The sequence below is a fragment of the Enhydra lutris genome, unplaced genomic scaffold (assembly GCF_002288905.1).
Source record: "Enhydra lutris kenyoni isolate GAN:26980312 unplaced genomic scaffold, ASM228890v2 scaffoldscaffold94, whole genome shotgun sequence".
Lineage (NCBI taxonomy): Eukaryota > Metazoa > Chordata > Mammalia > Carnivora > Mustelidae > Enhydra > Enhydra lutris.
The window spans coordinates 5,198,929-5,212,346 of NW_019154178.1; the positions used below are offsets into that span (position 1 = coordinate 5,198,929).

Below are 13,418 nucleotides of genomic sequence, written 5' to 3' on the forward strand. Positions count from 1 at the left end.
CTGTGAGAAAGCAGGACAACCCACATGGGCTGCTGTCAGGATTTCTGGAAATTCAAAGAGTCTCTGGGTCTAAGAGATACAAAATCTGGGTGCATTCCAGAAGGGCTGGCAGCTAAAGAGGCTCAAAAAAGCACTGGCCTTGGGTTCAGATGGACCTAGATTCTGGTTTAAGCTCTGCAGCTAAGCAACCTTATAACCAGAGCCTCTGTTTCAATGAGAAAAAGGTGCTTTTTCACCAGGTAGATGCGGCTGCATGGGGTGTGCGGGCAGTGCATGGGCTGATTCAGCTCTCCTCTTCCTGGGTCCCCATGTGGGGAACCACCCGCGAGGACTTGTGAAAACACAAGCCAACCACTTCTCCCTGGATTTCAGTGTCCTTATCAACAGAAAAGAGATTGGGTTCAATCTGTGGTATTCAAACATTTTAAAAATCGGGGGGAAAAAAACTTTTTTTCAAACCAAGTCTTATTTGCAAATTGAGACTCTTGGGGCCAACAGGCCCTGTAGTCCATAGGCAGCTGGGTTCCTTGTCTTTGGGAAATGGGGTAGGGCTAACTAGTGCTAATCAACTACCATCAGTGAGCGATTTGGAGGAAAAAGACTTGTGAATTTCTGAAACCTCTTCCTAAAGCACAGTTTAAAGACCCTGGACTAGGTGATCTTTCAAGTTGTGCCCAACCTTGGATACCCTTGCTTCTGAGAGACGCCCAAATCTTAGGTAAGGAATGATCTCAGGTGCCCCCTTCCCCGTGCAGACTGCGGAAGCCCCAATATTACCATAGAGCTTCAGCTGCAGACAAAAGTGTCGAACTGAAAAGTTCTCCTCCAGGGTCATGAAGTACCAGCCCTCATTTTCCTTCCTGCTTTCCAGGATCCCCAGACTCAGGTTTTCCAGATGAAAGGTATAGCCATTTTCCAGATAGCGTGGAGACCCCCCTTCGGGCAGATCCAGGGAAGCTATTTTCTTCTTGACACTGTTTCCTGGTAATTCTGCTCTGGTGACAAGGACGTGGACGCTCTTGTTCATGCTCTTACTTATGCCTCCGGATGCCAAGGACAGCAGCACACTGCTTCCCAACTGCCCAGGTATCTCTGGGCAGTTCAGCAAGCTCTCACCTGTGCGAGGAAGAAGAAAGTCTGTGATTGCAGAACTCTTTGAGAATCTCATCCTCTCTGTGCATCAGGAATGACAGATTGAAGGTGCTCGCTCTTCCTCTCAGGCTCTCCCTGGAGTTGCCAGGTCCCTTGTAGTCTATAGGAATGGTCATAACAATCCTACTATATTCTTAATGTTTGAAAAATCCCCATGGAAATCTTAAAATTGCTTACAAAGGAGATGTACAGACTAACTAGGACACTGGGGTTCTTTGATCTGGGAGAGAATTCTATCAACTCAGATTTATAGCGAAGGCACGGAGAAGTTAAGACGTAGAGAAGTTAAATGACATCCCTGAAATCACATAACCAGTAACTGGACTAGAAGCCAGGTCTGCTCATTCCTTGACCAGACTTCTTACCACCGCTGGGTACCTAGTATGAAGGGCAGAGAGCAACTGGAACAGATTCTGAGCTCGCGAGCCTAGGAGACCAAGGCTACAGAGCATAATTTCAGAAAAAGAAGAAAAAGTCTGAGGGATGTGGAGCTAGGAGTGTGGTGAGCCCAGTGTTCAAACTGTGGAACTCTTGCTCTCAAAAAGACCATAAGAGGGACACCTGGGTGGCTCAGTTGGTTAAGCCGCTGCCTTCGGCTCAGGTCATGATCCCAGGGTCCTGGGATCGAGTCCCACGTCTGGCTCCTTGCCCCGCAGGGAACCTGCTTCTCTCTCTGCCTCTGCCTGCCACTCTGCCTGCTTATGTGTGCTCTGTCTCTCTCTGACAAATAAATAAAAAATCTTTAAAAAAAAAAAAAAAGACCATAAGATAGTTCCTAATATTAAGGGTGAGAAATTATTTTATTTCTCTTTTTCAAAAGAACTGAGCCAACAACAACAACCACAACCACCACCACAACAACAACACAAAACCACACCCTTTCAGATCACTGTAAGGGATCCTACTGCTGACTATTTAACACCTCTTCTCTCCTCAAACCCATGGCCTCCGCTGATGACTCTGCTTCTCACTGAACTGAAAATGCAGAAGAAATGAGAAGAGAACTTCTACCAACCCAGCTGGATGGTCTATGCCCCCATTAAGGTTAGCCTCTTCCGTCATGGAACACTCACCCACCTCAGGCCTTTGCTCTTGCAATAGCCCCCACCCTTTGCACCATCAGCTTTATTATTGGTGTAGAATGTTGTGGGTTATTTCCATCAACACACAACATACCAACCTGTAACTTCCCTCCTCTTACAAACCCCTCCCCTGACCCCAGGTTCATCCCTAGCAGCTGCCTCATTTCTCTCTTTTCCCTTATAGCAAAGTCCTTTAATGTGTGTTTATATTTTCTGTTTCTGTTTCCTGACTCATTTTTCCTGTACCCACTTTAGCAGGTGCTCTTCCCTACTACTCACTAGAACCACCCTCATCAAGGTCACTGTGTGCGCCATAGTGCCGAGTCTATTCTCCATCCTCATCTTGCTTTCTCAGGAGCACCTGACATGGTTCGTCACTCCCTCTTTGGAGCACTGCCTTCACTCAACCCCTGGAATACCACTCTCCTGGTTTCCTTCCTATTTCATTGGCTACTCCTTCTCAGTCTCCCTGACTGGAACCTGCTGCTCTTAAAGATCTCTAAATACTGGCGCATCCTGGGACTCAGTACTCAGAGCCCCTCTCTCTCAGCTGTGCTCATCCAGTTGCGTGGGTTAACATACTTCTGGAATGCCTGCAGAGATGGATCTCGCACCCAAACTGCCCACGTGGATCCATATTTGGAGGTCAAAAGGGCATTGCAAACTTAGCAAAGGAACTCTTGGCTCCATAGCCCGTCCCACCAACAACATTACAACTCCCCCAAATTCTGAGGCCAAAACGTTTGGAATCATCCTTGACTCCTTTCCTTCTCTCATACGCCATATCGAGTCTATCAACAACTCCTGTTGGCTCTACCTTCAGGATATGTCTGCAATCCTAACACCTCCAACCTCCTTCATTTCTGCCACTGTTGTCACAGCCTGGCACGGCCATTGGCTTCCAACTAATCTTCTGGCATTTGTACAGTAGACAGACTCATCTTTCAAACCTATGCCAGATTTTGTCTCTCTCCTGCTTTGAAACTTCCAGGGATTTCTAGCAATCATAGAAGAAATAGCCACAGGCCTTGTTATGGCTTCAAAGACTCTGAGTAACCCCGTCCCTGACCCTTCTACGGCCCTCTCTCTCCACTCACTGCGCTATGGTCATACTGGCTCAGACACCTCATCAAGAACATTCCCCCATCAGAGCTTCTGCTTCTGCTGTTCTCTGGATATCTTTTTCTTTATATATCTGGGTAGCTCACTCCCTCACTTTATTTTAGATTTCTGCTCAAGAAGTTATCGCCTCTGAGAAACTTGTTCTCACCATCCTATACAAAATAAGCACCCCTTCTGATTGCACACTTACCCCTGTCTGAAGATACATCGTGTATTATTCTATTTTATTTTTGTGTCCCTGGCTAGGATGCAAACTCTTCAAAAGGAAGAATTTCATTCTGTTCGTAGTTTTGTGTCTAGGACCTACAACAATAGTTGGTGTATGGTAGGCTTTTAATAAATATCTGTTCAAAATATGAGTGCAGAAAGCTACATTACCTGACTCAAATCTCTCTTACTTAGCTTTGCCCAATATGTAACTGAAGTTACCCATAAGCTAAATCTCAAAAATGGAGTCCATGACTCAGAGAATATAGATTGCTTTAGTTGATAAGGAAGCCAGAGAAGTAAAACAAAATCGCCTGCTTGAGTAGTGCAACTGCCTAGAAAGGACACCATTGACTTGTGGCTCACGTGGGTTGTTGGAGAACTGGACAAACTGGTCCAGATGTTCTTGATACCAAAATGCTCTGAAATCCCAACACAGGCCCATAAAGGGATCCAGAAATTGGGAGAAAACAATAGGCAGTCCACTTGGGCGAAATTAGGGTGAGATTGGTGGAGACTCGTAATGATGAAGGGAAGTGAGGGTAAGGGAGGATATAAGATGGCATCAGGAGGGGCCCCCATACCACCACCACCACCAGCAGCACCAAAGAAACCAATGAAATAAAACAGGAAGGGAAAGAGAAAAAAGAAAAGAAGGAGCAGATGAGAGGGCAGGCTGAGTGGTATCTGCACACTCACACACGGGGAGTGGGATCGAAACTCGGTCAGGAAGAAACCCTCACACCCTGCAACCCACATAAAGAATGGTGATCTCACAACTGAGTGCGTGTGAGTGGCTGGGTCTGGAAGGGGTACTAGAAACCAGTACCAGCTAAGCACAAGTGGAAAACACGTGGGGACTTTAAAGTGGTTCAGAGAACCCTTCAAGTGGAGTCCCCACTCCTGAAACATCCTACGGCCTGATGCGACTTTTCCAGCGGGGCCGTGATTCAGTCAACCCTGTTTGCTCAAGAGTCTGGAGGAAACATTCGTAGCCATTAACACCAACTTGTTTTCTTCAAGGGTAATTCTACTTAGAAAGTAGAGTGATTCACATGGGCCCATGGATATTTTCCTGAAATGAGCCCCATGTGGCCAACCCTTCTCAAGATGGGATTCTACCTAATGATAACCACCCACTTAGTTTTGCCAGGTCATGACACGCTCACATGGGCTCACGCCATCTTGCCATAGCTTTCAGGGAGAGGACGCGGGCAGGTCTTTTTTTTTTTTTAATTTTTATTTATTTATTTGACAGAAAGGGATCACAAGTAGGCAGAGAGGCAGGCAGAGAGAGAGGGGGAAGCAGGCTCCCTGCTGAGCAGAGAGCCCGATGCGGGGCTCAATCCCAGGACCCTGAGATCATGACCTGGCCCGAAGGCAGAGGCTTAATCCACTGAGCCACCCAGGCACCCCGACGCGGGCAGGTCTTACCAGGCCTCACACTTCTTACAGCAGAGCGAGGCCCCAGAAGAGACGTTTGTTCTTTTACCTGCACTCCCAAGAGCCATTCTCTCCTCCTCCCCGCCTTCCTTGATGCTACTGAGTCTTTCTGAGTCAGAGGACTTACATCTGCATGCCCCAGGCTGACTACCGGTTACGGCCCTCTATTTCCCTGACTAACTCCTTCCGTCCTGTCTCTGCCTCTGAACCCTAGCCTCCTCTAGGCCTCCCTGCTTTATGCCTCCAGTGCCTTATTATATCCCCTTCATATCACTCCTTGCACTTTTAACTCTGATTCTTTGCCTGTCACCCTTACTCAAGAATAAGCTTCTGTGAGTAGTGACTGTGTCTGTTTGTCCACTTAGAGTCCTTACACCCACCGGGGACACAGTAGAAACTCAGTAAAACCATGCTGCTCAAGAGAATGAAAAACTGAATGAGTGAGCAAATGGCAACACAGAATCTCAGAACCCTTCTCTCCAAAATCAGAATGTACTCTGTTTCATCGTTCTAACGTCCCTAAGAAGTACAGTGTGGCTGGGAAATGATGGGGACCCTTCTCCCCGCTTGCCAGGGGAGCAGATGGAAAATGCTTGACTATGGAGCCCAGGCTTCAAGCTCAGCAGACCACTGCCATCCCCCTGAACCCTCACAACACCTCACCTCTACATTGATATCTTCATCAGGAATACTCTCATCAAGTCTTATAAAAAATCCAGTGTATATATTTGGGAAGACACACAAGGAACTGGTGATAGCTGCTGTCCTGTCTCCCTTGTATACCCTTCTGTACTGCTGAAGTTTTAAATAGACATATGTGTGATACTCTTGCAATAAACAAACTAGTTAACAAAAAAAAAAAACTAAATGAAAACTTAGGTGATGAAAGAAGTTCCTATCCAGATCAAATACTTCCATGTGCCCTCTGCTTCCTTCTATAGTTTTATCAGCTTCTCTCACCTTTTGCATATTCCTACACTTCATTTCAATTCAATTAAAATCAACTTACATGCTCCAATTACAGATAGCATATTCTAATTTTCACCATGGGACCTGGAGAGAAATTTTAACATCCCTCCCACCCACACCAAACACAAGTTTATCCAGGCTCATTTACTGAGGTCTCTGAAGTCAGGCTGTATAACTACAGACAAACTGCTAAACTTCTCTGTGGCTCTCATTCCTTCCTCTGTAAAATTGTAATGGTAACAATGATAACATATTCTCTAGGGTTGGTGTGAGAATTAAGTGAATAATACACATAGCACTTAGAACAGTGCCTGGTATACAGCAAACAGGCTTTACATACTATTATTATTCATTCAGCAATCATTTGTGGAAGGGCTCTGATATACCAGATACTGGGTCAGGTCCCGGGCAGAGGCTGTGGATGCTCATTGTGCTTCCCCAACCCTTCGCACAATGCCTGCCACATCAGGGGTCCTTAATAGATAGTTACTCAATGGGATTGTCTAAAGTCAATGCATGGGTAAAACCAATCAGCCCTGACGTTATGGTTTCCAGTCTGGTGCTGGAGATGTGAAGGTGATGGCTTTATAGCCCAGTATTAAATCTTTCGAGAAAAAGGTATCCCAGTATTAAATTTTTTGAGAAGCTTCGATCGACACCTCGGGATAGAATGGCCCAGTGAACAAAGATGGGCCAAGTCTGGAGCCCACACTCTATCCTTCATGTGTGTGAATGAGGTGGACCCACCTGGAGGAATACAACATCCCCTTGGGGCAATTTATCAGTTGTAAGAGATGCATCGCTCTGGTGGGGGAATGCTCATAATAGGGAAGCTATGTATGTGGGGGAGTGGGGGAAGTCTTGGTACCTTCTGCTCATTTTTGCTGTGAACCCAAAATTTCTCCAAAAATAGTCTATTTTTTTTTTTAAATCCATTGAGGGAATGGAAAATTTGCTTTATTGGGGGAAGGGACATGTGGACTTTTGATTCTACAATTCTGACAGGGAATTGAGTAGAGATGGGAAGGAAAGTGGCTCCTGATTTTACAAGAATTGCACTTCTTGGTTGAGTAACTGTCATGGTTGACCTATCCCACTTGCAAAGCATTTCCATCTGTGTTTAATTGGGGTTTCACAAAAGGGTGTGTATTTAAAAATAAAAACACTAAAAATTTTGGGCGTGTTTCAGAGAAAACGGAATGCAAGGAAGACAGACACTGCAGGTTGGGTGGACACACCCCACGGAGCTGGGCTGCTTCTTGCTGACCAGGGACCGCCAAGCCTCCAGTGGAGCAGCTGCCAGCACCTGGTGCCATGGGAACACTGTGGGCCAGGCTGGCTAGCCGGCAAGTAAACACAGAGATTTAAAAAGTCCAACCCACTGTTCAATCCCATCACTCCTGATAGTCACTAAGAAATATTCCCAAGTGGTAGCCACAAACGAAGTGCATCTGGGAAGGTTTGGCTTTCTCTGTGGTGGCTTAAAGTGGTTCAGTCTGGCTTTCTGAACCCTGAGCTCAATCACCCCTTCCCTAGACCTCAGAAAGCAAGAACTCTAGGTCTGCCTGATTCTGAGGGAAATGGGGGTCGAGAAAGGTCCTCTTTATCTAGGAGTCTAGCAAAAGATAGATCCCATGCACAGCCTCTCCGACATCCATAGAGTATCTCTGGACTTTTCCTGTAAAAGTCCTTAATGGATTTGCGGTCTTGAAAACCCCAAGTGCAAAACACCCAGAGCCTCAGGATTTCCCCCCTTCCCTAATACCGCTTCCACTCCGGGCTGCCTCCGCTAGTCTAACCAGACTCCAGGCTCTGAAACATTTCCAGTAAGCCCAAAGTCCACTTCTTGTATGGCTTTTCTTTCTCAAGTATCTTTTCCCATAGCCCTGATACTACTACAGAGCACCCCAGCTCACCTCCAGGAGGGACACACACCAGAAAGACAAGAGCAGAGCTCAGCCCCAAACCCTATGTTGTGTGTCTGGCCCGACTGCCAGAGCTCCCCAGACCCTTGAGAGTTCCCAATTTGCATTTCCAGAAATCCTGGCCTCTCCCCCATCTCACTGCCTTGGGAGGTTCTCTTCCAGGAAAGTCGCCACCAGCATGACCACACTGGAGCCACTGTCTGACCTCAACTGATGCCTGAGGTTTTCACTTCACTTCTACACTACAGCCCTTCCCTGTTGTTGGACCGTGGTTCTGGCTGGGCTGCTCGCATGTGTGAGGATCCCTTTCAAGGGCAGGGAAGTAGGAGTCATCGTCTCCCAAGCTCCATCGATCCATCTCAGCCCCTTAGCCTGGGTATTTGCCGGATGCAAAAACAACTACTCGACCAAAACCTTGACCAGAACGTCCCACCCTGAGACCCTGGTCTGCAATGTTACCTGTGCCTTTAGCTAAGGGCTCCTGGTTTCCTTAGAAACTAGGATTGGTGGGGCTGAGTCTTGGCATCCAGGAACCCACAATATTCCTTCCTCTTTGGAAGAGTCAGAAGGAACTCAGAGCCAGTCCCTGAGAGAGAGAGGCAGCCAAACCACAGCCCCCAGCCCCTGCGACTTCTCTCCAACCATGGTCTGGCTGACTCCCGGCAGGTAATGGTGGGACTCGCGTCCTCAAACAGATGAACACTCACCTGTTCCATAGCTCAGCTCAAAAGCCAGGGAGAGAAACAGCAGGAAGTTCAACGAGAGAAGCCTCTTGGGATCCATCAGCTGGCGAAGAGAGGGAAGGGAGCCCTGTGAGGAGCCCAACAGCTGCTTGCAGATGCCACAACGGAGTGAGGTCCGTGTCAGGCAGAGGTGCCTCTGCCGCCTAGTTATGCATCAGGAACCAGATGGCTTCCTGTATCACTGGGACTTTTTCTGCCTGAGTCTCGGGGATTGCTCATCTCCTTTTAGGCTTCAAATCACTTGCTGTTCCCAAGAAGTCCGTGTCAAGTGCTCAGACTGCCTAAGACGGGAAAGTAGTTCAGCAAACCCAGCCCTGAGCAGAAATTGACCCCCCTCCTCCCAGCCCCAGCCTTCCCTGGTAGTTCTGTCTGGTAACCCTTCTTAGAGTGGAAAGAAGAAATGGAGGCTTGTCAGATCTGGGTCAGTTAGTTCAAGGCTGAACTTGGATGACTAAACTTTGAAGAGTTCTTATGTCTCATGTCTGATTTGCTCCATAACTTCAGAGAACCCCTCCACACGCAGTCGGGTCCTGATGTCAAAGCCCCAGAGACATGGGGAGGGCAAGGGTGGACCAGCTGGCAGAAATCCAACTTCCCAGATGGTGCAGTGTGGTTGGATTTAGTGAGCTCTGGGTTGTGTTTGAGGGGGTACCTTTATTTCAGAGCTTGTGTCTAACTTTTTGTAGAGGGGAAGGGACTAAAACAGGCAGAAGAAAGACATACTTTTCCACGAGTTAAGCTGTAAAAAGGAAAATACTGGAAAGATACTTTTACCTGTGTTCAGGAAGAGATTTTGAGAGGTCAGCTTCTTGTTTTTAAAGTCCATTTTAGGGATGCCTGGTTGGCTCAGATGGTTGAGCATCTGTCTTTGGCTCAGGTCATGATCTCCACATCTAGAATTGAGCCCCACATCTGGCTCCTGGCTCAACAGGGAGTCTGCTTCTCCCTCTGCTGCTCCCCCTGTTTGTGCTCTCTCTGTCTCTCCCTCTCTCAAATGAATAAATGAAAAAAAAAACTTAAAAAAAAACCCACAATTTTTTAACAGATCAGAGGCACTCTCCAATGGGCCTTCCTGAGGAAATTAAGGTTACAAGACCTGGCAATATATGGGAACTTACCCTTTATCTTCACTGCTTTTCTCCCTCCCTCATCTGACACCCAAGCATCCTCCCCAAATACTACCTGGTGGGGTGTGGGAGCCAGCATGTACCAACTACTGAGAGCTGATTTTTAAATTTTCAGGAATCTTACAAGGTGGGTGATTGATAAATATTACCATTATTAAGAATTCGATTGATATGAATTTACTATATTTATTTAATTGTAAATGAGGGAATAATAACTAAGGGGAAAACTCAAAACGAATTACTTCCTAATTAGTTCACAACATATTATTATTATCTATGGTCTTGAGGACATTTACATCTATTGTATCTCTATGGTGGAAATAAAATACCAGGTATCATATGGGCTCTGTATTACTTTCAACGACAGCATGTTCATAGCTTGAAATCAGTCAGGGTGGGAGCCTATTGGCAAATGATAGAATCAGAGCTCTGGTTTAATGTTTTGTTGGTTTTCTGGATGTAAGAAAGTGTTAAAGAAAAGGTGATGATTCAGATTAAACTTAAAAGTATGTCATGACTGTAGCCTCGATGTTGTGAATAGCACACAGAATTTGAGGAATTAGATTCCAGGATTTAACAACTACCATCTTATTCAGCAAAAAGTCACTAATGTCACTGACCAGTAAATGAGGTTGCAATATATGTCTTTGATGTTGCATATTTCTTTAACCTTAAAAAAAAAAAAAAGTGACTGGAAGCAAGAAGAGAATAGAGTGAGATATTTGAAGAGTTGAGAGAAAGAAAAAACCCCACCAACCTAGAATTCCGATTCCTGAGAAATTATCCTTCAAAAGTGAAGGAGAAACAAAGACTTTCTTGGACAAACAGAAGTTGAGGGAATGTTTTGCCAGTAGCTCTGCCTTGTTAGAGATAGTCAAAGAAGTTCTTTAGGGAGAAAGAAAATTATATATGTCAGAAACTCAGATCTACATAAGGAAAGAAAGAACATCAGACAAGGACTAAGTGAAGATAAAATAAAAGCTTATTTTTAGGAGCGCCTGGGTGGCTCAGAGGGTTAAGCCTTTGCCTTCAGCTCGGGTCATGATCTCAGGGTCCTGGGATCGAGCCCCATGTTGGGTTCTCTGCTCAGCGGGGAGCCTGCTTCCCCATTTCTATCTGCCTACCTCTCTGCCTACTTGTGATCTCTCTGTCAAATAAATTTAAAAAAAAAATCTTTAAAAAAAAAGCTTATTTTTATTACTCTTAATCAATCTAAGAGATAACACATTGTTCAAAATAATAATAACAATAACAATATATTCAATTATGTGTGCTTATGTATATTTCTTATATATATATGTGCTTCTGAATGCTTATTTATAAGTGAAATGAATGACAAAGATACAAGGGATAGGAAAGAAGAATTAAGATTATTTTCTTATATAAGGTACTCACACTACCCATGAAGCAGTATAGTGTTATTTGAAAATGTGCTTGGATTGGTTGTAAATGTATATTGCAAAATCTAGAGCAACCACTAAAAAAAAGTAAAAAAAAAAGTATGATTATGTACTAAGGAGAGAAAATGAAATCCTCAATTAAACCACAAAGGGCAGAAAAAGAGTGGAAGGCAATAATAGAAACAAAGAACAAGGGCAACAAATAGAAAAGAGTAACAGATATGGTAAATATTATTCTAACAATATCAAGAAACATTTTGAATGTCAATGGTCTAAATGAACCAATTAAAACACAGAAATTGTCAGAATGGATCAAAAAACAAGATCCTATTGGCTCTTGGTGGACAGCAGAGGAGAGGTAGATCAGGGCAAGAAGTGGCAGGATTGGCAGGTCCAGAGCCTCATCCCTTCTGCTGCTCAGGCCTGATCTTCCTGTAGCTGGGCTGCCCACAATGCTCCCCATAGATATGTCCTTACAAGTTGGCCAGAGGCACTCACTCTTGAGACATCATGGTGGTGTACTGCTAACGGACTGGACTCAGCTACATTTGAAACTCCCAGATCTGTGCAAAAGCAGTGAGAGAGGCACTGACTACAAAATTCGAAACAAATGACAAGAAGACTTCCGGCAGTGGCAAAAAAAAGTTGTGAAAGTGAAAAAGGAATAATCTACTATGACTGAAGCTTGAAATGCTGCATTTTCCAGGTGAAGCTATGTGGGCACATGTTAGGGCAGATTGAAAACTATCTGCCCTAAATACATGTCTTATTCACAGACTAACCATGACAATAAATTGAAATATTATTCAAAAAAACAAAGCAAAACAAAAATAAAACCCAACTATATCATCTATAAAAAACCTACTTTAAGTATAAAGACACATAAAGATTAAAAGTAAATGGATAAAGAGAAAACATGCTAACATTAATTAAAAGAAAGCAGAAGTTGCCATATTAATTTTAGACAGAGCAAACCTCAAAGAAAGGAATGTAGTTATCAGAAATAGAAGGGTATTATATAATGACAAAGGGGTCAATTCTCCAAGAAGACATAACAATCTTTAACATATATGTGCCTAACAACAGAGCTTCAAATACATAAGGCAAAGACTGATAGAACTATGATGAGAAATAGATAAATCTGCTATCATCATTGGAGACTTCAACATCCCCCTATCAGAAATGGACAGATCCAACAGGCAGAAAATCAGGACACCACTAAATTCACACCACCACAAATCAGCTGACACTTATAGACTACTTCACCCAGTAACAGCAGAATACACCTGCTAATTCCTTTATGCCACCAGCTCCAGACAGTAACTAAGACAACCTTGCAAAATCAAGTGTTTCTAAAGGTTGATAAGTGTATTACAAAGACAAGATCCATGATGGCTATTTTAGTCCAACTTCTCTCACTTTGCTATAAACTGCTAAAGAAGCTTCAGATGGAAAATAACAGCTGGGTCTCAGTTACAAATAAGGACTCCATGGATGGTAAAACTTGAGGAGCTTCTGGGGTCAGATCTCTCGAACAGCATGCAGCAAAGCTGATATTTTTAGAAAGCAAATGATCCTTTATATTTTAAAAAATTCAACAGTTTTATAAGGAAAACAATTATGAAATATCTTGCTTTATTTTCTGATCATGAAACTGATTGTGATGCTTTTTGACAACTAATAAATGCCTTGACAGATGCTAAAAAAAGCTCATATGGAACATTCACCAAGATAATCCAACTTCTGGGCCATAAGACACATCTTAATAAATTTGGAAAAATAGAAATCATACATTGTCTGCTCTCAGACCACAGGGAGATTAAACTAGAAGTCCATAACAACAATGAAAAAAACAACAACTGGAAAATCCCAAAACATGTGGAGATTAAACAATTCACTTCCAAATAACACATGGACCAAAGAAGAAATCTCAAGAGAAATTTTTAAATATTTTGAACAAAATGAAAATGAAAACACAACTTATGAAGATTTGTAGGATTCTGAAAAAAAAGTGGTGCCTAGAGGAAAATTGATAGCATTGAATGCATATAATAGAAAAGAAAAAAGACCTAAAATCAATATAAGCCTTCACTTTAGGAAACTAGAAAAAGAAGAGCAAGTTAGGGGCACCTGGGTGGCTCAGTGTGTTAAAACCTCTGCCTTTGGCTCAGGTCATGATCCCAGGGTCTTGGGATTGAGCCTTGCATCGGGCTCTCTGCTTGGCAGGAAGCCTGCTTCCTCCTCTCTC

At 44.1% G+C, this 13,418-nt stretch overlaps 1 protein-coding gene and 1 pseudogene across 2 annotated transcripts in view; one reads left to right on the forward strand and one right to left on the reverse strand.

Moving 5' to 3' along the window:
• Window positions 1–8,893, reverse strand: part of LOC111138803 (signaling lymphocytic activation molecule family member 1) — a 33,974-nt gene extending 25,081 nt beyond the window's left edge. Inside the window, exons 1-2 of one of the 2 annotated variants that reach the window (XM_022490706.1) lie at window positions 8,608–8,893; window positions 778–1,116 (exon numbers count right to left, since the gene is read on the reverse strand). In XM_022490706.1, coding sequence (XP_022346414.1) covers window positions 778–1,116; window positions 8,608–8,683 — 415 coding nt within the window. In that variant the 5' untranslated portion in view covers window positions 8,684–8,893. The remainder of the gene's footprint in view (window positions 1–777; window positions 1,117–8,607) is intronic. The other variant, XM_022490705.1, reaches the window with a different exon arrangement.
• Window positions 8,894–11,680: 2,787 nt separating this feature from the next.
• LOC111138804 lies at window positions 11,681–11,838 on the forward strand (annotated as a pseudogene).
• Window positions 11,839–13,418: the final 1,580 nt, after the last annotated feature.